General features: G+C 40.8%; 1 protein-coding gene across 5 annotated transcripts in view; it reads left to right on the top strand.

Moving 5' to 3' along the window:
- LOC117211466 overlaps positions 1-22,315 on the top strand; it is a 35,357-nt gene extending 13,042 nt beyond the window's left edge. For 2 of the 5 annotated variants that reach the window (XM_033455385.1, XM_033455395.1), the window contains exons 2-10: positions 8,112-8,230; positions 8,545-8,719; positions 15,484-15,814; positions 16,346-16,649; positions 16,805-17,092; positions 17,842-19,058; positions 19,674-20,072; positions 20,784-20,939; positions 21,043-21,268. In XM_033455385.1, the coding sequence (XP_033311276.1) occupies positions 8,141-8,230; positions 8,545-8,719; positions 15,484-15,814; positions 16,346-16,649; positions 16,805-17,092; positions 17,842-19,058; positions 19,674-20,072; positions 20,784-20,939; positions 21,043-21,199 (3,117 nt within the window). In that variant the 5' untranslated portion in view covers positions 8,112-8,140 and the 3' untranslated portion in view covers positions 21,200-21,268. Of the gene's footprint in view, positions 1-8,111; positions 8,231-8,544; positions 8,720-15,483; positions 15,815-16,345; positions 16,650-16,804; positions 17,093-17,841; positions 19,059-19,673; positions 20,073-20,783; positions 20,954-21,022 lie in introns of all 5 variants that reach the window. The other 3 variants (XM_033455403.1, XM_033455410.1, XM_033455419.1) reach the window with 3 other exon arrangements.
- Positions 22,316-22,689: the final 374 nt, after the last annotated feature.

Here is a 22,689-nt window from a genome sequence, read left to right as displayed (position 1 = left end):
TACGACCGAACGTTTAATTTACCAGGAGATTGGAAGACGCAAAACAAGACACCGTGAAAGAGAGCATCCACCAGCGAACTCTTTCTCGCTCTTCGACTTTTCCATCCAGTTTCATCGTGATACTCCGCCGAGCTAATTTTCCACTCGTTCTCCGACAATGTTCTATAAAATGAGTTTTCTCCTTTCGATCTCGTTAGACGATATATATGTACATACATTTGCCAGTCGTTATTCGTAGTCGCGAATAAAGAGGAAAGATCTTGACATTTGGCTTACGCGTATTCTTCGAATATTTTATTCTCGATTTCATAGCGATTATCGATGAATTAAGATTGCTTATCAATTATTTATGGATCATTAAATATATTCCTTATCGAATACGAGGTCATTCCTGCAAGGTTGACATTTTTCTTTCAATTAATTTAACTCGACTAGTATGACGATAATAGAGTTCCATGATAGCGTTAATGAAACTTTAAAATGTTAGACTGCGGATGTTTACGCGTTTGCGAGAAATCTATAAATATAAAAATGTAAAGTACACAACATAATATGAACAAATGTATAAAATATCGAAGCACGTATTATAATATTTAATAGGCGAAACAAATCTCTGTCTGGGTTCCATTTTTCCTTTTTAAGCATGTTAATAAAAACGTAAGAACTGCTATAAACGTACATGCGATAACTTATTCGGGGAAATGTCTACAAGCGTTGGAATACTTTCGCGAGCCTGTGTATATAGGGTCGTGCAAAAAGATCCATAACTTAAAGGATTATATAACAGTACACACCAGGAGGAGTAAAAAAAACGTCTAAATAAACGTAGATCCTAAAATCAAAGCTTTCGATGAAAAAGCAACTTTTACTTCTTATTGGCGTTCGATATCCTAAGCTGGTCGCTTCCAATCGTATCGAACATCGAATTTACAAACATAAACCAATACTGTCTCAAGTTATGTACGAATTTGAAGGATTTATTTATCGATGTACAATGTCACGATTCTTCATTTTCTCATAGATATTATATCAAAATGATACGCTTTATTCCACGTAATTCTCAAATTTTTACTTCTAATTTTAAATAACATATAACGCACTGAACTGCAAAAAAGAAAAGGTACATTGTACCTCTTTTACACTGTGTCTCGATGTTTTGGAACAACCGCGAAACTCAGGAAATTTTTACTGAAATTTCTTAATTCTCAAACGAATTTTTTCAAATTAATACGACCTAGCCAGTGATGATACGGAGGTGATCAGCCCTAATGACTGATTTTTATGACCTACGTTGATTAGACGAGTTTCTAGTCCTCTCGACGAACTCTGCAACTGCCGTAAGTTGGGAAATCATTGCAAGGATCGTCCTGTATATCGAGGCGGAAGAACGATGGTTGCAAAATTATTGGAGCGACGTAGTACAGGGTCGTGCGGTATGTATTTAACACGTTGAAGCATAAGATTCAGTCTGAGCCCCTCGAGACTTCGTTGCTAATTGGCTCAGCGTATCAACGACCTTTCTTACACCGCCAACTTCTTCTTGTCCCTAGCGTAGGTACGAGGAAAGAATAAGCTCGAAGCGGGCCAACTTTTTAATGGATTAACTCTCTACGAAGCTGCGGTTCTTTCCATCGACCCTACGATTTTGTTAATTAATTATCGGCTGAGAAACGCCTAATTGTCTTTTCTATCGTTTTTCTAGAATCGTTCGTTAACGCTTCCTCGTTATTCGACGAATCGACGCTTAACATAACTGCACGCGATTAAGGAAACAGGGACGAAACAAAGTACACGATACATTCCTGGGATTTATAAAGCACGTAGAATTCGGTTGATGGAAATGTTAGCGAAAGTTCAAAGTTCGAATGAAAGTTCAAAAGTTCGATGTTTCGAGCGAATTTTCTATGAAAATTGCAGAGTCCTGCGAAATTGCATCGTGTCGATCGGAAGATTACAGCGAAACTGCGTATACGATGATTAGCTTGCGAATGTTACTGCTAATTAATAGTTTCACGTAACTGAGGAAATGGGGCACAAATGAAAAGGAGGATGTTAACAAATGACCACTTGCTCTCCATCTGCTGGCGAACGGAAAATTCTTGCGGCACGTTTCGGAGCGTCTCTCAAGCAGCGAAACACGTTATCAGTATTTATCGGAAACGTGATGGGAAAGTTGGAAGGAACGAGTGCAAAGGCGAACAAATGGCTCAATACTAGAGCTACCGACAGTTAACACGAAGCTATTTCTACCACAACCAGTCAAAATGACAGGTCTTTAAAAAATACGTAATAATAGAATATTTTTATATTTTCCGATTTATTACTTTCTTACAGAAGGAATTCCATGTTGTGTAGTAGATTTTTGATATTATTAATCCATCTGGGACCATGATTCCTAAACGAGGATTGACATATTTATAAAATTGTAGAACCAGTCATCTTGACTGGTGTGGTATTTCTAGCGATAGCATCTAGCGATCTAACGATCGATCCGGAATTTTCCTGATAACTGATATCGTCATATCGAACGATGCGCAGTTAAAATTTGAAAAACGTGTGGCAATTTGTACGAAACGAGGAAACTGATTAATTGGGGTTCGATAAACAGATTACAAGACCCTTTTACACTTCGACAAATGCCAGTCATTTTCACTGGTATTGGTATAAATAGCCCTGATACAAAATTATTTTCAATTTGAATACATAAAGAAGAAAATAAAGCTCGTTATATTATTCTTTTAGTTATCGTTGCGAAATTACATCATTACGGAGAAATATAACACGAAATAGGAATTATAAAATAAAATTGTACAACCAGTCAATTTGACTGGTGTGGTAATTCTAACGTTAATTTTCGTTTTCTTCAAATTCTCATCCACCTATGGTATAATAATTATTCATCTGGATATTTCTGCCAATTGTAAAAAAGAACACAACTATATCGTTCATAAAAGACAGATATTGAGAAACGGTCCTAACGTAGGTACAAAGAAAGAATAAGCTTGAGACGAGTTCAAATTCTCATCCGCCTACGGAATAATAATTATTCATCCATATCGACCGAGTAATTCCTCGGAAATTCTGCTGATAAATCAATTGAAGTTTCAAATCGAGCAAATCCGAAGTACCACCAAATTGTTGCTACGTGAGAACAATGGCCAACAATACGCCCACCAAGTTTGTATCCGTGTATGTATATGTTGAGTGTCACGAATTGCACTCGGTGTTTGTCTGCGTATTAATTGACGAAAGTAAAACCGGGTTGGCAACCTTTATAGCGTATGCATGCAGGTGTAAAGTTGATGAACGTGTTTTGAGTTGCTGTGCGCATGTAGCAACGATCTCGCGGTGCTTCGCGTTTGCTCCATTCGCAACTTCGATCGATTTATCAGCAGAATTCCCAAAGAATTATTTCGTAGTTGGATCAGTAGCTGAAAAAAACGAAGATTAAGTGGTTACGCATTGGTAAGTTTGACCGGTGCCGCTTGTCATCACGTTTCGCATAAATGCTGATAACATTTCTCGTTCTTTCAGAGACGCTTTTAAATATCCTGTGACGAGCTTTTCGTTCGTAAGCAAGTGCGAACAATGGCCATCTTTTTAACATTCTCCTCTCGTGGTCAGTGTCGACCCTTGTATAGACGACAAAGAACGAATCCATTTTGAAACGTTAAACTTGAGATATTGGATTTTGGCTAGGAAATACGGCTTTTCAGGCAACTGTGCACTGGGAATTTTCGTTTAAGTTGCTCAAACCTCTGGTCTGTCTTCCACTGGTCGAATATGATCGATTTCTCGTCTCCTCTCGAGTCAATCTTCACCGGTGGAAATTCGACGACGTTCGAGAGGGAAAACAGAGAGGAAAATTGGCGTGGAAAGATAAATAGGTGCGAAAAATTCCCATTTCTTGTTACATTGTCCCCTGTTTCGTTTGTACTGCGTATTGTAATGGTACTTTGCTTATATCAATAAGCACGTGAGATATTAATTAAAAGAATAGATAACTCATTACACTCGCGTTAGGTTGCAAATGTTTATGCATTTATGGAAAATTGACTTATATTAAAACTTGCAGATTACAAAGATATAGAAAATATTAAAAGCAATATACTTGTTAACAATATCTTCAAAGTAAAACGAATATTCGTTTAACTTTTGCCGCTTTAATTTCGGGTAATGTAAAAATGTGACTTTGCAGTAAATATTCGCAATGTAATTAATTATCGTAGTAGTTTGCTTGTTCTTAACACGTCGAATTACACGAGTTCGAATAAAGTTCCTTCCTTTGACAATCAACCGCTGAAGTTCAGCGAGAGGACTAGCATTCCATTTCAAAGGGAAGAACAGGAAAGAAATTACATACCGTCTTCGATTGGATTGTCCATTTCCATACTTCAGCCTTAAAATACCTTCGACTATTCGCTAACTTCTACCGATATCTTCGGCTCGTCTATTCGACCTGCTCGAATTCAAAGTTTATCGAAAGGTGGAACAAAGGGTCGAATAAACCAAAGTTGCCAACGGTGAAACGCGTTTCAGCGAAGTCGTGCGTTTTAATTAAAGTTGGAGAAACGAGAACACGGTAGCCCACAGACGAAATTCGGTATCAGTAGAATTATTTAGAAAAGATATTCGATAATTGAACGGAAACAACGATTCGTTATCTTCTTCGAATAATCTGTTACTTTTAGGTTCTTCGTTTTTATTTGTTCGCAGATTAAATATTACTAGCGAATTATTAGTTTTTTAAGTACCAAGATAAATGTTGTATAACGTGAATTAATTTTCTACTCAATTTACGTACTTCGAGTGACATTGTACAAGTTCGAAACGGAACGTTTCCATTATTTTTTCAAGCTGCTCGCAAGGTAGAGAAACGAACAATTGCAAAATCAACATTTGACCTTTGTCTGTTCTTTCCGCTAACATTGTGTGCTTAGAAAATAATCCTTTACGTAGAAACAATACTCCGAAATAGTTTTTTACTTTTCGCGAAAATCTTGTTCCGAATGTTATCTTCGAAATACGCGGTGCTGTAGTTTCGGAAACGAAGAAACACCAGAAATAGGATATTCGTGGAAATAATCCGAGTGAAACATCTCAAGAAACACGAGTTTATCGTTTATCTTGCACCGCGCCTATTTACATCGCCACGATGCAAAAGCATCTTTGCAAAGAAGTGGAAATCGAACCGTTGGATCCAGTTGTCGCCTCGCTAAACCGAATTCAGTTCGTACATCAAACGTGAAACTACAATTATCTCGAAACAAAATATATTTCACGAATATGTATCTAACTTAAGCTAATACTTTCGTAATCATCGATCAGCGTATCTTATCTGACTACGATAATTCAGTTCCTATTTTTCCAATTACTTTCAACGCATCGAGGTTCGCTATCGCGCCAGTAAATTACGTTCGATAATTACTTTCGGTATTTAAGAACCCGAGTCACGAAATTTCGACTCGGCCCCCGGCGTACCGAGGAAAATTCCAGTGCTGGTTTGTTCATAGTCGCTGCTAGTTGGTGTACATTTTCGCGGCTCGCGCCCGACAACTTGTTGACGCTTGATCGTTTCAAGGGAAAACCTGGTTCTCCGCAAGGTTCGCACATTGCTCGATTTTCGTGACTTGATTGTCTCCTATTTCTCTCTCTCTCTCTGTCTCTGTCTCTCATTCGCGGAGATCCACTTTGGTCCATCGTCTCGTAAACCTATATAAAGCTTGTAAAATATTCGAAGGACGACGCTTTTCCGTGGCTTTCACGACACCGCAGAGAACGAGGTAATAAGGTCGCCTGAAAAACATTTAGAGATCGTTCGATGGAAAATTGGAGCTGCGGTGCTCGAACACCGGTGACGTATGACAAGTGGCCCTCAATGTCAGCACATCCTGCACGCTGCGAGCTTTGGTTAATCGATTCGTCCTTCGCTTAAACGTTCTAACGTCGGTTCTGATTAACTTCTTCGACGCTGCTGATCCCTCCCAACGTTCGTGACTAGGAAAATTGCCAGTGAATTTTACGCCCTACAATGTTCCTGCCGTTTCTAGTCGCACAATCTGCTATTTTGCATTCTTCGTTTTTCGGATTTTCGCGTAGGAAGTGACAAACCATTTTTGCCAGAATACTCTTTGCATGATAATAATCGAAGTTTCTCTAAAATCAATGATCCGCCACTGATTCGTAACTCAGTGAATTGTTGACGAATCTTACGCTTCTATTCTCGTACTTTTTGGTGTTTTACGTTCTATTTCACACTTTCTCCTTTTTGTTCATCCGTAAAACCGAACAACTGTTTTGGAAGCACTGCCTTTACGAAGAGATTATTTAGCGAACATTTTAGCGAAGATAATATCGATTTTGATCGAGCTTTATTATTTTGACGCACGTAAGTGGTAAATGTCTGATTTTTATGGAATCGTTATACGAAATTAACACGTTGATCGCTGGTTGTTGCTGGTGACAACCGATGCCACGTTGACGTGTCGCGTAAATGGTTTTCGTACTGTGTCGAGAGGATCGACGAGTTTAAACAATGAAATTCCAGTGCCAACATTGGGCCACGCAACTTTGCTTCCACAGTCAACGTGTTAATCTTGCCACGTTGTTAGTCGTAATTATACAATGCTTTCAAAGCTTCTATCTCTATTCCACGATGGTCGTTCGTTCGATTTTTCTATTTTCGAAAACCCACGCTATTTGTAGATACAGAACTGCCATTCTCAATTCTTTTCGCTGGTATTTGTAAATGTCAACGTTTGGAACGACTACTGGAAGCGAGAGTAGTGCGGAGGCAGGAAATTTCGAGGAATTTCCTCCTCGAAAACTCGATTACTCTCGCTATCAATTTTTAAAAACGATCAAAAATGCGCGAGAACGATGATCTTCCTTGCACGTGTTTGCTTTAGAAACTTGATCGATAATCGAGCGAATCGTTTTAACACTTTACCGACCGCTACCGATTCAACGGCATACGCACGTCCAACCGGTATCTCAGACGCAGATTCTCCCTGGCGCCGGCTCTGTTTCGGTTTAGACTCTCCAATACCATTCTTTTCGTTCATCGCAAACGGTAAGTTTTTCAAATTGATATAAAACTGTGAGAGCTTACAAAGTAACGCAACTGACGCAATTGAGCAAGATACCTTGGTAATAAATAACAAATTACTGCTGAAATAATGAGAAAAATTGTCGGCGGCAAAAAGTCGATTAATAAGTTATCGGTCGGTAAGCGTTGGCGACAAGAAACCGATTAATTGGCTATCTGTCGGTAAAGTGTTAACAGTCGGACAGAGGTGCCTGTGACTGTCGAGATCTCTGCTCTGAACGTAACACACGTTAAAATAATCAAACAAACGACAACGTCGCATGGAAGAAGGAAATAATTTTTCCCGCGCATAAGAAATAATATTAAGCATAGGTTGAAATGCGATATTTTTCAAAACGGTGTGCACAGGAAGATACAATGTTTCTCTACGTTAGTTTGCTATTCTTCGAAAATGGATCATTTTCATTCGTAACGTTGTTTGTTGGAAAATGTTGCATTAGATCGTCCCAAAAGTATCTTTCGTTATCGCACGTAGCTGCTTTATCTGGCAATGTTTATGCAAATATTTATACACAATATTTACGCAAAAATGTTCGTACAATGAAACGTTTCTACTCTGATATAAAATATTTCCAGTGAAATATTTCTAATCTGTCAAATGTTGTACTCTTTATCTTCAGTCGTCCTCCAGCTGTCGTACGATACGTTTCGTTTGCAACTGTTTCGTTTTGCATTTGCAAGGCGACAAATTATTGCGCGTTATTCTTACGAAACTAAAGAAACTTTTGGGACAACGTAATACGTGGATATACTTTGGGGTTCGAACTAGGTACTAAGCCCCGCCGATCGGCTTTCCCAGTGTTTATCGGCTCTTCAGCTAATTGAGAATAATTTAGCACGATTTGCTACGTTCGATCTGTAGCAGCGGAACAGTGCACGCTGCATAGAAATATCGTAGAGTGGATGAATTACGACGACTGATTTTTCAGGAGAAAGTTGGCAAACTCGGAAGCGGGAGAAATGGGATGCGAGCAGATAGACTAAAATAAAGGGTGTTTTGCAGCATCATCGAGGGCTGAGCTATCGAAAAATATGGCGTCAGGAATACCGAGCGTACATCAGAGGAAGCTTGGACCAGCGCCGATAGCATCCTTCGAAGACCTGTCCGACGAGGTGGAAAACGTGAGTCCTTCCCTGTGTCCTCCCTGAGTCTCCTCTCTAAGTCGGCTCTTATTCGAGCGGGGATACCGCTCGAAGGTCCGTGTGTGTAAAGTCGTGGAAGATCTCGTCGATCGCGGGATTAACGTGCGTGCGCGTCTCCCCCGTCGAAAGAAAGTCCGAAGCTCCGTTTGTCCCCGGGAGCCCGTAGGTGTGCGACACATCTGTGCGTGTCGTGTCCACCAACCATCTACCAATCAGCCAACCAACCAACCACTCAACCACACCCCAGTGACTGTGACTCGACGACAAAACCAGCCTTACGAATTTGAATGCAGGGGGAACCGGCTGCGCGAATGCCAGGCATCGTCGAGGTCACCACGCCGGCAACGCCTGGTAGTTCGCTTAAGACACCCAGCACGCCGAGAATTGACATCAGCAGGGCGAGCAGTTCCTCCCACCATGAGGACAGTAACTCCAGGGACTCTACGCCCGAGAGGGAACTCCTTGCAGGTATTACGTTTTCTTTCTTTTAACGTAGTGCAGTGTCGATACGTGACAGTAAAATCAACATTGTAAACCGAGGTTTCTGGATGATCGACTGATGCTAAAGATCAGGCTGTGGTTACAGCGGATACGTATTCGCAGAAGTACGGTCGTTTTGGCGAAGTCGATGCGTCGACGTAATCGAATATCTAGGCGACAGAACAAGTAGCATGTTGCGCCTCTGTATTGAGTCTACTTTTTCAAGAAAATTCACGGTTTACGTGTTTCTAAGTCGTTTAGCGTTTGACGCGGTAGTGCAAACATCGTATTAAGATCGTATCTTAATGCCATATGTTCGCGACCTTCGATTCGTTCTCCTTTAAGGTTGGAAAAGTATGGTTTAGATTCTGACACCGGGCTTAGGATAATTGTACAGATATTTTTGAAAGTATGCATCGCAGCCTGTGAATGAAAATTAATCGGAACGCTAGTTTGTCCGAATACTCGATCGGTATAACCGTGGCCTAATATCCAACGAAAGAACGCTCGCGTGTCTAACCAGCGCCGACTTCATCCACTTTAGCCATGGCCTTAAGGCTCGTACAGACACGTCCAGCAATTTAGTCTATTGACGAGTAGCTGCTGACTACGAGATGGTTTAACGGATAGAGAGCGTCCGGAATTAGTAGAGTTAAGTTACAGGTTTAATTGGATGGTAGTGGTGTGGGAACCCTACTCCGCCAGAAAAATCTAATCAAATGGATCTACTCGACTAAATCGTTTTATTAAACAAGTCCACTAGATTTTAGTACCCATGCACGGTAAGTTATTTAATTGCTCGCTACTCTATTAGATTACCGACTAGATTACTGAACGTGTTTGTAAGAGTATAAAAGTTAATACGGGAAACAACAGTCCGGAAATCTCGGGTACACGCACCCCTTAAAGTAGCGAACCATGGCTGCACCGCCGCGTGGCTTCGGGTCTTCTAGCCAAAGCCCATCGCGTATGTACAGACGGACATATAATCGCAGGAGCTGATCGACTGTGTGAACGAAAATGCAGCTAAAAATGAACACATTCGATGATCGTTATTTTGTCACTATACGTACATTGTTTACTACTTAACTCTACTACGTTCTTTAGATCGTTTCTGATCCAATTATTTTTCTCTGACATCGAAGAAACGCTTCAGAAACAAAATACGAAGAAAGATATTGTTGGCGATTTCTCGATAGAATTTCCTATTAAAATTCTTCTTGAAACGTTACATCTACCTTCTGTTTGCTAAAATGAGGTCAAGATCGAAATATACAAATTTCAGAATCGTCATTGTAAAATAACACACGAAGAAAAACGTCGACTAAATCTAAAAAGAAAATTACAAATGTGATCGCCGGTAGTTTCTATGTTCCCACTGCGTCTAAATTTATGTTTACAAGCTGTGTTTCACAAAGGTGAAGGGGTCGCACGAATGTATCCCTCGACTCTCCTCCCCTGCGTGTACTTTGTAGCCCCACTAGGAAAACAAGCGAGGTCCGATAAAATCGCGAATGACTCATCGACGATAACTTCCGTTTATTCGAGTTAACAGTTCGATCTAAGAACACACTGACTTTCGCCAAAGGGATACCAAGCCCTCGTTAGAAACGAAATTCGGTCAACGTGAAGAGGAAAGAAGTTTTTCGCGTAGAGGGAAATTGGAAGTTAAATCGTTGCTGCGAGAAAATTGGATTTTCCACGGTCGCGAGAACGTGCGACGAGATTCAATTATATCTTCAGCTAGAGAGTGCTCGTTAGTGCTCTGCAGTTTCTCTGTATCACGTGGAAATTTCGAGTGGCAAACAGCGACAGCTTGTTTCTTCGATCGCGCGAATTTCCGCCAAATAACATGCACAGGCGAGCATCAGGTGATTCCACTTGAAAAAAAAAGAAAATAGGAACAGAATATAGAATATCTCCCAAGATATACGTTATTCGAGAAAAAGCGTTACAAATAAAATTTGTCCTGTTTCGAGGGGTACACGACGACCACCCGGTTTGCCTATGTGAAGGCGTTTTCGAGGTCTTTCGAGGTGACCTCTGTTTCCTTAAATGGAACTATAGGTACATTTTTGTATACGCCATTCGATGCAATTTTTCATCCTCTACAGAAGATTATTAAGAGTATACTCAGGAGTATTGAGAGTATTAAGAGTATTAAGGAGCGGCAGAGTATTAAGGAGATTTGTTCGCAAATTCATATTTCGTCGAACACACGTAAAAAGTTAGGACTTGATCAGGAATACGTTTCGCTCGTCAAATATGCCGTTTAATGCAGAAGTGATGTAAGTCGATTTTTTGCCTATTTGGTTAAACGTCTCATCTCGAAAACGTGAGCTCCGTTGTATTTTGTGCGGAAGTGGTGCAAGTATATCTTCGTTAGTTCCTCGGTGGGTAACAGAATAAGTGAGAATCGCTCGCTCGCGATCCATTACAAAATTTTTTGACAATTGAAAATTGCCTGTGGCTATTGACAATTAAAAATTAGCCGAAATATCCCTATGTATACATTGTGTATAGGATGTTTCCTACCTTTCCGGTCGAATAGTATAAATAACGTAATTTAAAATTGAAAATAAGGGTAAAGCGTTGCACGAAGTTTTCCATCGTAAACGCTTCGTGGCGAAGTTCTAAACCGAGATGGAACGCAGTGAAAAATATGCGTATAGGAACAAAATTGTTATCCCGGAATACAGAAAATCGTAGCACACGGAAAGAATTAACACAGTGAATTGGTAACGTGGTTCCAATATCTCGACAAATCCTCTTTTGAAAATTTCTTAATTCGGAACGTAAGAAATTCCAAGCCACCTCGATGTCGAATTTGCATTGTATCAACGTACCGTGTTGCGATCAGAGTTTAAACATCCAAACAGTTGTGTGCAAGCATCTTCTACTTACAGTAGAAATACTGTAACGTAGAATCCTCTGCTACGTAAGCATATTCAGACTGCGTTCTATGTTTCTACGTTACTCTCTAACTTTATAACAAAAGCGTTTACAGAGCCAAACTTGGCGCAACATTTTCTTCTTATTTTTCGCTCGTAGATTGCGCTGCTGTAGTTTTCTCGGGAAAATTGGAAATACCCTGTACGAGTTTGTTGTCTCTCCTCTGTGAATTTCGTTATTCAGTAAGGGTCGTTTCGTTATTCAGTATAATCCGTCGTAGGCGATAGGTCCCCTCTTCAATTTCGCGGCTAACGAGACGTTCGAGACTCTTTCGTTTGGTCGTCGATCCCTGTGTCTTTCCTACGAGTATAGAGAAGCGCCGTTTCCTTTAGAATTAAGTCGTCGAGGATGGAGACGGTAAAGTAGGCAACTGTAACGATGCCTCTTTCCTTTTGGGGACGATGAACCTTAGATGCGTTACGTGGAAGATATCGATGTAACTCGTACGTGTTTGTTTGAGAAAAATAGCTGACGCAGTTTTATGTCTGTATACCGTGTAGCTGAGGATATTATTAGACGACTTAGCGTAGAGGAAAAATTCAAGTAGCTGCCTGGACCCTGTTGCATCATTGAACCGATATTGTTTAGAAACTGTAGAGTAATAGTTAATAATTTGTTAGTTATTAACGTTGATAGACTGTCATTTGTAGGAGCAACGAGCTTGTGAACGAAACTAGGATTCGTAAACGAATTTTACGAAATGTAGGAATTATACGAGGATTTTTGTACCACCAAACGAGTGTTATTTAATAACAAATCAAATAATTTAATAGTCAAATTAATCATTAGTAAGATTTGCTGATCACATGGGAAATGGTAGCCATCTGTGAAAAGATCTACCTGTTAAATATTAACCGTTTTACCAATGTATCGAATTGAAATATAAGAATTGTAATTCTTTGTTGCATTTATAATTGTATCGCTTATTATCACGTATCGGGACGAAACTAAATTTGCATATCGACGAGACAAATGTGCTTGTTTATTTTCGCATAGAGCATTATATCTTGGCCGAGTATTTAACATAACAGAGCATTTTCCATGTTTTTCAAAGACAATTCACATTTCGATTTTACGATCGTCAATGACGAAGAGAATTATCGTTTTGCGACAGTTATTTAATACAAAATGTTACGAGCGTGTTAAAAACCTTCTCAGAAATTGTTGGAGGTTCTGTCCTAATTCCAAGCAGAAATCCGTTCAAACGATTTTTTTAAATCTGGCGCTCTATATCTCGATCGATAACTCGATAAATCCTTCTTGATTCTTCGATGACAGATTATCGATATTTCTCATTTCACTGTGACAATTGCAAAAATTATTACAACCTCGTAATTCAGTTACGCAATTTCATATATAGTTTAATAACTTCTGCTCTAAATTTTCATTTATTCCGAATTCTCCCGTTATCTCGCTGCGCTATCGAAGACGCGAACCTAACGAAAATGCACGTCGTCGCAATTTATCCTTTATGAAACGCCTAACTCTGTACTTTCCAAACACGAACTTTTTTTCAATTCTCCGATAAAAATTCTTCGTTGCTTTATTACATCGTCAAAGAGTTAAATCGACGTTTGAAAAAACGTAAGAAGTTGGTCCTTTATAAATCGCCGTTATATACCGACGCACGGTAAAATTTTAAATTCTTCCACCGTCATCGCTATTTAATTCTCCTTTCGAAGGAAAACTTTCCTTACACTTTATTACTTCCACGCGTCACGGCGCGCTAAGAATTAGCCGAAGACCTCGATCAGCGCGAAGACCGTGCAACTTTTCAGATCTTTAAAAGTTGTGAGAAATAATTGAACGAAACCGAATTGAATGCGACTTGTTCGAGCAATCGCGCGAATATTTTGGATTTACAGAGGCATATAATGTGACAAATGGTATAAGAAACGGTACATTTCTTACGTTTTCGAAAAATCTACCTGAAAAATCTTCCTCCGTATGAAATATTTTTTCACGTTTTTATCCTTCCTCGACCTTCTTTCGTGTTCCGTGGTTTCCTAAAAACAAAAAAAAAGAAACAGATGGACTCGCCCGATTTTTGTAGCAAAATAGCTGTTCGACTAAAAGACGACGTTCGAACGATATTAGTTTAATAAACGGGTAAACGGGTGGTGTATCGATTCGACAAAAGGTGGTCGCGGAGGACGATTCTCCGGACGCGAAGAAGAAGGTTGCCACGAGGCCGGGTCGTGATCGATCGAGAACAGGCCTAGTGTGTTGTTCACCGGTGTCTCTAAATGCTCCCTCGAGATAACGCCAAGCCCTGTTTCTGCTCGTGTGCCACGAATTAATAGTGGTCGCGATGTTATGGGAGAATTCAAGGGGAACGAGGCCTAGCTGCAACTTTGTCCTATATTCCAGTTGCTTTGTTACAACCGACGCACACATATACAAGTAGGTAGGCGAAGAAGCGACACGATTTCTCTTCCAACAAGCTCGTTTCGTTTTTATCGCTGATTCGCAACGCGGTGACGCGATAACGTGTCTCTGAATGACGACTCGACCTTTTCACGAAACACAATGGTTAATCGTTCCTTCTCATTGATTTTTCTTCCCTTTTCTTCTTTCTTTTCTCCTTTCACTCTTTCGAATCGATGCAAACACGGAGGACAAGCTTCAACATCCACTTGTACCGTGCGATCTGTTTAACTGGCTCCTCGTGCATGTGTTAATCCGCTAATAATATTAGCATATTCGACAAGTTATAGGTTAGTGGATTATTCACATAGTCTTATCATTTCACCATCTTACGCGAAACAGGATAATCGGACGATTCGTAATTTGAAAAATTGCATTGTCAAATTTCAACTGTTTTACGAGTCGGGTAAGAAGGACAGCTGCTATTGGTAATTTACAAAGTGCAACTTGCAAAATTTGTACTTTTAAGGTTTCTATAAATCGGGTAAAGAGGGCAGCTGGTGTTGGCAATTTGGAAACTGCGACTTGTAAAACTTATTATGTTTATAAATAACGTTGCTTCGATTGCGCAACAGGGCCCTGGCGATATTAGATGGTTGGTAGATGATTTCTAGTTGGTAGAACGTTTACGAGCGTAGAACTTTGTATTAAATAGGATTATCGGATGGTTTATGATTCGTAAAATTTCATTTGTGCATATTAAATATATGAGATGATTTATCGATAGCCGGTAATATCAGTATCAATAATTGTACAATTTTAGTTCAGACGGGATAATTGGGTGACTCGTAGTTTCTTAAATTTCATCTATTTTATCATTCATAAACTCGTTCCTGTTAAGAAGATTCCTATTTTTTCCCCAAAAGTTCCTATTTTTTCATAAGGATGCCTGTTTACACGTGTTATTCTATCAGATCCTGTATAGTAGATTTCGATTCTAGTAGAACTTATTGGATAATTTATAGCTTGTAAAATCTCATTTATTTTATCATCTACAAACTCGTTTCTTTTTAAAGAGTTTATCGATACCGATTCTATATATTGGGTTGGCAACTAAATGATTGCGGATTTTGCCATTAGGTGGTATTGACAAAATCCCCAATCATTTAGTTGCCAACCCAATATTTTCTTCCTACTTTTTCGCAAGGAGTTGCTTTATGTCCGTTTACACGTGTTATCCTATCGGTCCCTGTATGATAGTTTTCGATTCTGGTAGAACTGATCGTTAGAATTTATACGTCGTAATTTATTTATACTCGTTAATGTTAAATGCTAGATACATTAAAATTTAGATGTTAGACAATTGTTCTATGGTAGAAACTGTATCCACTTTCACGAAAAGGTTATTAATAACATAAATGTCGAATTACTAGGCGGAGAGCCTCCACCTGGGTGCAAGCTGACTCTGGGCTACAAAGAGGACGCCCAGGATCTAAGATCGTCGACGGAGGAGCTCGACTTGCAAGATCCCATTCACGAGCAAGATCTGAAAAGAGAATCGAAGAAACTGGCGAAGAGGCGAAAGGAGGATGGCTCCATGTCCGATTATAGCGGCAAACAATTAGACAGAGAAAGGAAGGACAGCAATTGCTCGGAAATTGTCCTGCTAAACATCAGTGGAAGAACGTCTAGACTCTCCTCCGTGGGTAGCCAAGGTTCAGGAGCCTCTGGCAAACTTTCCGTTGTCTCTGCCACGTCGTCCAGGTAGATTAATCAGTTGCTCGTTCTTGCAACGACCGCCCATGTTTATGCAAATTCCTACTTTTGTAAGGAAAATTTTCTTTCAGCCACTAAATGCGTTATAACGTGTATTTATTTGATTTATCTTATATAATTGAGAAAATTGTTCGTGTTATGTTCATTTAAAGTGTATCTTTGTATCTTTTGTCGTACACACGTAAGAACATATAGTTATTTTCACTTATTATACTACCAACTACAGAATAGGCGTTACTTTATTTTGCATTGAAAGCGATACGAAAGACTGCTCCAAGAACGTCCATTTCTTGAATATTTCCATATCGAAGATTATGTATTTGCTGAAAGTTAAACGCGTCGAAATTTGTTAAATACTAGTATATCGTAGTATTGCGACAAGTAAGCGCGACGTTGCTTCACTTTTCTTCGATTTTCAAACAGACGTAACGACTGTTCTAAGACTATCGAGTGGCGTTGTGATAGTTGAGGGATGAGCGGGAATAACGAAAATTAATCGATGTCGTAATTAATTATCAGGTCGCCGAGTCCGCACAAATGTTTACTGGAAACGTCGTTCTGCGGAAGCAAACCTACACTGGCAGACAACTTGATAGAACCGTCGAAACCAGAGACCGACGACCTGGAGAAGATCCTGCTGAAACGTGAAGCAGACACGACGAAAGCACTGATTCCAGACAGCATAAAGGTATCGATGGTAGATGGAAACTTGAAACCAGATCCCCTGGATAAACCTAGGAGACGAGGGCGAGAAGAGAGGAAGGAGATCTTCAAGAGAGAAGTGGAGATCACGAAAAGATTCTTGGAGAAGGTTAACATACAGGTAAACTCTAATCGACAACAAGGACTGGTTTTTTCTTTTTTTTTTTTTTTTGTCAAAAAATGTTTCGTCGATAATTTTTCACATATGAACGAAAAATTAATTTACAATATTAGTTCTGCAATATTATACATACGTTTTGTACGTGGATATTGAAGGTACCAGTGGCGAAGAAGTCAGGTGAATCGCCAAGTACAACGACGTCGCAGCAGCAGTCGGCGAGAAGTCAAGCGCAAGAGGTACAAAAGCCAGCGACCTTAGACTTCAACGACAAGAGGAAAAAAGCGCAGAACTTCAAAGAAATCGTACAGACCACTCCAACAACGAGCAGCGTGACCGGTAGTCCGAAGCTACCAAGGCATCAGAAAGTCCGCGATCTGGAAGGTTCGCGTACACCCAGTCCCTCTTCCGTTTCCAGGAAGAGCAGTTTCGCCTCTCTGTTTAAGGTAGCCTCGTGCTTCCGTGTTCGTAGTTCGTATTAACAGCGAATGCTTATTATGTATTTCATACACACGATCTGTCTAAAAGATGACCGAACTTTCGAAAAGTAACGAGACACGGGCAACGCTTTTGGCAAGACATTTTTTACTTTATTCGAATCACATTGCTTACTTCGGGTAGCTACCAATTAAGTAACGGTAGACTAATAGAAATATATGTTTTTTAGGGACAGGAAATATATGTCTTTGCAAGTTTGTATGGGTTTTATGAAGCGTCGGTTGTTCGTTGCAGACTAACATGGAACTTGAACGTTCTACTAGATACAGTAGATGTTTTAGTTTGTGGTGGCGTTTGATCCTAGTCACGACAAAGAGACGAAGAACGAAGAGTAGAGAAAGAATACTCTTGCGTCGTAACGTCGAGAATATAGCAAAAATATCGATGTTTTGAAGCAATTGCTCCGGTATATATATCCAAATACTTGCATTTTGCATTTGTTGGCAAAGTAAGAGAGAAGAATCCGCGTGTATCTCGATAGCAGTAGTCTCGTTAAACAGAGACGTTATTCGCTGAAGTAGTTCGGTTACCTTTTGGCACAGGTCGCGTACAGTAGAAATTAGGCTTGTACGCTTCACACATCGTCCACACCTGGATTCCTGGCTTTGTCTTTGTAGAAGATCCGCTAGCTTAATCGAGAAGAATCTCGAACAAAAGACACTGCATGTACTTGACCACCGCGTGTTCAACTTTTAAGGCCCGTACAGACAGCAGTGTGTTGAGCCCAGAATCGCCGTCTCCGAGCACGAAACCACGTCGTAGCCTCACCTCGAAGATCAAGGACACCACGGAGAGTCTGCGTAGCAGATCGAAATCGCGCGAGCGAGTAACCTTGGACAAAGGGTCTGGCAGTTTGAAAAAGGACTCGAAGAACAAGGGCGTGTTCTCCTCGACGTTGAGTCTGTTCAAGAAACGCGAGAGAAAGAAGAGTTATGACGAGGCGATAGCGGCATCCTGTGGCACGGAGTTGGATAGTTCCGGAGGACACCCGTCCTTAGAAAGCATAGGCCACGTGGAGTTTCGTTTTAACGCTGAAAAGGAGAGTCGCAAGGACGACTCGATCTTCATAAGCCTGCACGCGGATGACAGGAACTACGAGGAGGCTCTGCCTTCGGAGAGCGTGTCGATACCACTGGAAACGCCTACCAAGCTGCTGGACGAGTACGAATCGGAGCCTCGAACTGGAAGCATCGTAACGGAAGTGTCGATAGAGCATTATCCACCCACGACGAGGATAAAGACCGAAGCTTTGATCGAAACTACGTCGAGGCCGTACTCGCGGGACAGCCAGACCAGCCAGATCATACCGCAGAGCAGTTCGAAGGATTCTGAGATCTCGAGGAGCTCCTCGAAGGACTCGAAGCTGAGTAATCACGGGAAAACCAGCGAAACCGTTGTGAGATCGTCGTCGTCCATCGATAGCAAACCTCCTGCGGACCATCGAATATCCAGCAGTTCGTCGAAGGACTCGATAGGAAAGAAGGAAGCTACGAAGCCGAAAAGGAAAAGCAAAGAGCTGCAACAACCTGTCGAACCAGCCGAGATAGTCGAGGAAGATGTTTCAAGGCAGAAACAGAAACAAGTTGAAACTAGGGAACACGCGCCGGTTAAAACGATGGAAAAGAGGCCAGACTTGTTGGATGACGGAACGAAGACTGCGGATGGACTGGTGAAGACACCAAGCGTGATCTCTGATCTGGATCATAATAGTTCGGAGTCGGAGAGAGACTCGGAGATCGAGTTTGTTAGGAACAAGGTGGAGAAACTTGCCGAGGAATTGCCTGACGAGAGGAAGGGACTGTTCTACGAGGAGAGCTTCGAAGAGGATCTTCCTTACGTACCCACCACCCTACCCCTGGAGAAAAGCGTGGCTGTGCCGATCCTGCCTGTGAAACAACGACTTCAAGAAGTAAGGTAAGTGTTATTTAAAATTGTGCTGTTATTGCTCGCTGATTGGAGCGTACTTTTCTTTCTCTTTTGTTTCACACGATGTCTGCAATGTTGCGATTCACTATCCGTTTATTCACAGCCCTGTTCAGAAGTCCTGAGACAATTACGTTCGTAAAGTATTGGAAGGTTTGCTTAAAAACGGCGAGAAGCTAAGTATATAATAAAAAGGAGTCAAGTATATCATAAAGGCACGAGGAGATGATGTTTAATGATTCAGAAAGTATACGCTACTAATGTATCGACGATATTAACGAAATGTAATTCCAGATTCTAAGAGTAAATTTCCAAGCTCTACATTTTTAAACAAACCTCTAAATTCCAAACTTGGAAATACATTTCCAAGTTCTATTGGGTTGGCAACTAAGTTACCACAACCCAATACATTTTTCAACAAAATTTAAGATTCTAAAATAGAGTTCTAAATTTAAGATCTTTTACTAAAATTCGAAACTCTCAAATAGAATTGCAGATTCTGTATCTTTAAAAAAAATGTCCAAAGACTTTTAAACAGAACTGTATCGCGACCACGAGTCTTATCTTCAATGACAATACCAAATTAATAACGTTATTCACGTCCAGAACGATACCAATCGAGAGGCCGCGTTCAACGACGCCGATAAACCCGACGCTGCTCGACGAGTTTGTGATGCAGACGTCCCTCGACGAGCGTCGTGTTGAGAAGATGAAGATATCATTGCCGCGAGAAGATAGCTTTAAATTGAAAAGTCCGCGGAAGCACGCGGCCAACACGTTTATGGAATTCGCAGGCAAAGTGCCTGACGGGGGACGGAAGAGCGCAGGTAAATCGCCGAGTCCTCCTCCACTGCCACCGAGGGCCACTGCTAGGCCGAGCAACTGGATCAACTTCGAGGAGATACCCGAGAAGAGGAAAGCGCCGAAAAGGATCCAGACGATTCCTCGACCTGAGGACGAGGTGAAATCGGGTGGATATAGCTACGTTCAACCGGAGGAATGCAGGTGCGTTCCTTCTTGTTGAGTGGATGATGGAGAACACACTGGTAGATTTTCGCAAAGCAAATTCGTGCTTTTATAAACCTAATTAAATATTAGGTTGTCCGAAAAGTTTCTTACGCAAGTTTTGTACGGAAATAATAGATGCAGAAGATTTGTCGTTTTATTGGGACAAAGTGGATCGTTCATGATTCGGTAAAATGATATAAAAAAGAACATGCGCATCTATTATTTCCTTATGAAGCAAAAGAAACTCTTGGGATAACCTAACAGGTGGAACTTGGTTGTAGGTAGAATTTTGTCATCCACTGGACGTTACAACAAGTCATGAAAATATTTGTTAGGTATATTCGTAATTAATTTCAGTATTTTTGTCTTTGTCATTTTATATGAATCGTTATCAATGAATGTTAATTTGTTACTCGTTACTTGTACCAGATTTATGTATCAACGTCGATCATGTTCATTCGTTGCTCGTAAAATCTCACCAGTGAATTGCTAGGACAGCGTCGAAAATGTCTTTGATCGGTCTTCGTATGTATGTTCTTGAACAATCTTCGGATAATAATATATCAAACGGCCAAGATTGAACAACCGAACGACGTAATCGATTTGACAAATCAAATTTCTAAATTAAATAATTATGTGACATACGAATAATCTCAAAGTATCGCCAACGAAGAAACGTTATTAACTGTGAACTCTGTTGCGAAACAGGTGCGAGTGCCATGAAGAATCTCGAAGGGCGTCGATGAAGGAAGCGTCCACGACAAGGACTTCTTCCTCTTGCAGCAGCAACGGAGAACGTCCTTGTAACGGTGACAATTGTACGGTGCCTACGTCGACGTCCATGGACCGTGCCAGTATCGTCAGGTAAATGCGCCCGGGTACGATCGTCGATCAAAGTCGTATTGCTCTTGTAGAACAATCGTCGAAGACGTTAGTGATGAGTAGAGGTCTGTTTCTGTATTTTCAGTGACAGCTCGCTGGAGTGTAGCCTGAGCATCGAGGAGAACACGACGCAACCGTTGTTCACGTGCTTGACGAAGCCGTTCAGCATGGATCTGGACGTTAGGTCGAATCGGTCCAGTATCGTATCCCAGGACGAGACTGACGAGACCCTGCACCAATAATAGTTTTTTTCACGGCACGCCTCGCCTTATTATCCTCCTGTTCAAACAAAAACAAACAAAAAAAAAAAAGTGAAATTATCTCCTTGTTGGAACTGTTCTCGAGCCGAGTTCTCGTTCCTCCTTTCGCCGATCCACTTGAAAAGAATCGCGTCGTTTATCTTTATAACGAATCAACTCTGCTCGCTCTTTCTCTTTCTCTCTCTTTCTTTCCTTCTGTGGAACGCTTTTTTATCGAACTCATTCTCCTCGCAAGATCGCAAACGTCTCACAATTCTCTGGTATGTGTCAATTCCAATAACGGAGTTCTATGCTCGTTTCATTGCGGCAACATCTCGTATAAGTTACACGCGTGTATCGACTTTGAAGCTACGCGTACTCACTGAGACGGATCAAGAGAAGATACGAATCGGATTCCAAGCGACAGAGTCGTTCGTTGTACGATAGACGTCGCGTGTAACGCGTTTCAAAGTGTCTGTACGTTTCGTAACGCGTGATTTTACAAAGGATGTAAGCGAAGATCGATATGTACATGTACACTCCCGTTCATAAGTGTTCGGACGCCTGCTGGTTTTATGCGAAACGGATCAGTTAGCGACCATTAGTCTATATTGTTAAGAAAACGATGAAATCGGTTGGAATTTTTCTATGAGTTCCGATACTGACTTAAGAATGGGAGTGTATATCGTTGAAATTTCCCTCGACTTTTCTCGTCGTTGGCTACGAGTCAAGGCTATCCTGTACTTGTTTCTTCGAGGTTGAACACGGTCGAACATCGAACGTCATTGCTGTTTAACGGCGCTTCGTAGTCGATTTTACGAAAAACGCGTCACGGAAACGCTCCGCCGCATTTCTCGCTATATCGTTTAACATACACACATACATATACACGAGAATACATATACACACTTGTACATACCTTGTAACGGTCATTCGTTCGAGAAACGTTTTTAGTCTAATTGCGTACCTTCCACGAGAACTCGTTCGTTCCTTCGTTACTAGATTCGCGTAATTATACCTTGGAAACGAGGGCAAAGGCATGCTTGCTGATGCGCGCGTGTTGACCAAATGCTTCCTCACGACAAACAAGAACGTGGTTCTTGGAGATCTATTCGCGAACAGTGACTTTGAAAAGGCATTTTTGATCGTCGAAGCTCCTCGAGGTCCTTCGTCGCGCTCGAAATTCAAAGTAGTCGATATCTACCAGCTTAGACGCTGGAGAAATAATTAGCAGGCTGCAGATCTGCCTGAAAGCTAAACTAAGCTACGTCATGTTACGTTCAGTTTAAAGATATTTCCTTCGATACGTATACTACCGAAACTGCGACTTGATCGAAAGATTTCTATTTATAATTTGTACTTTCGAAGCTGAGATAAAATAACTACCCTGTACGGTTTATTCGCTGCTTCTTGCGATGATTACATTTAGACTAAAGCAAAGAGTATTCCCGCAATGCTCTAATAGCCGAACGTATTTTCGATGAATAACATTT

This window comes from Bombus bifarius, unplaced genomic scaffold (genome assembly GCF_011952205.1).
Source record: "Bombus bifarius isolate JDL3187 unplaced genomic scaffold, Bbif_JDL3187 scf7180000007970, whole genome shotgun sequence".
NCBI classification, from domain to species: domain Eukaryota; kingdom Metazoa; phylum Arthropoda; class Insecta; order Hymenoptera; family Apidae; genus Bombus; species Bombus bifarius.
This window is presented reverse-complemented; position numbering and strand designations above follow the sequence as displayed.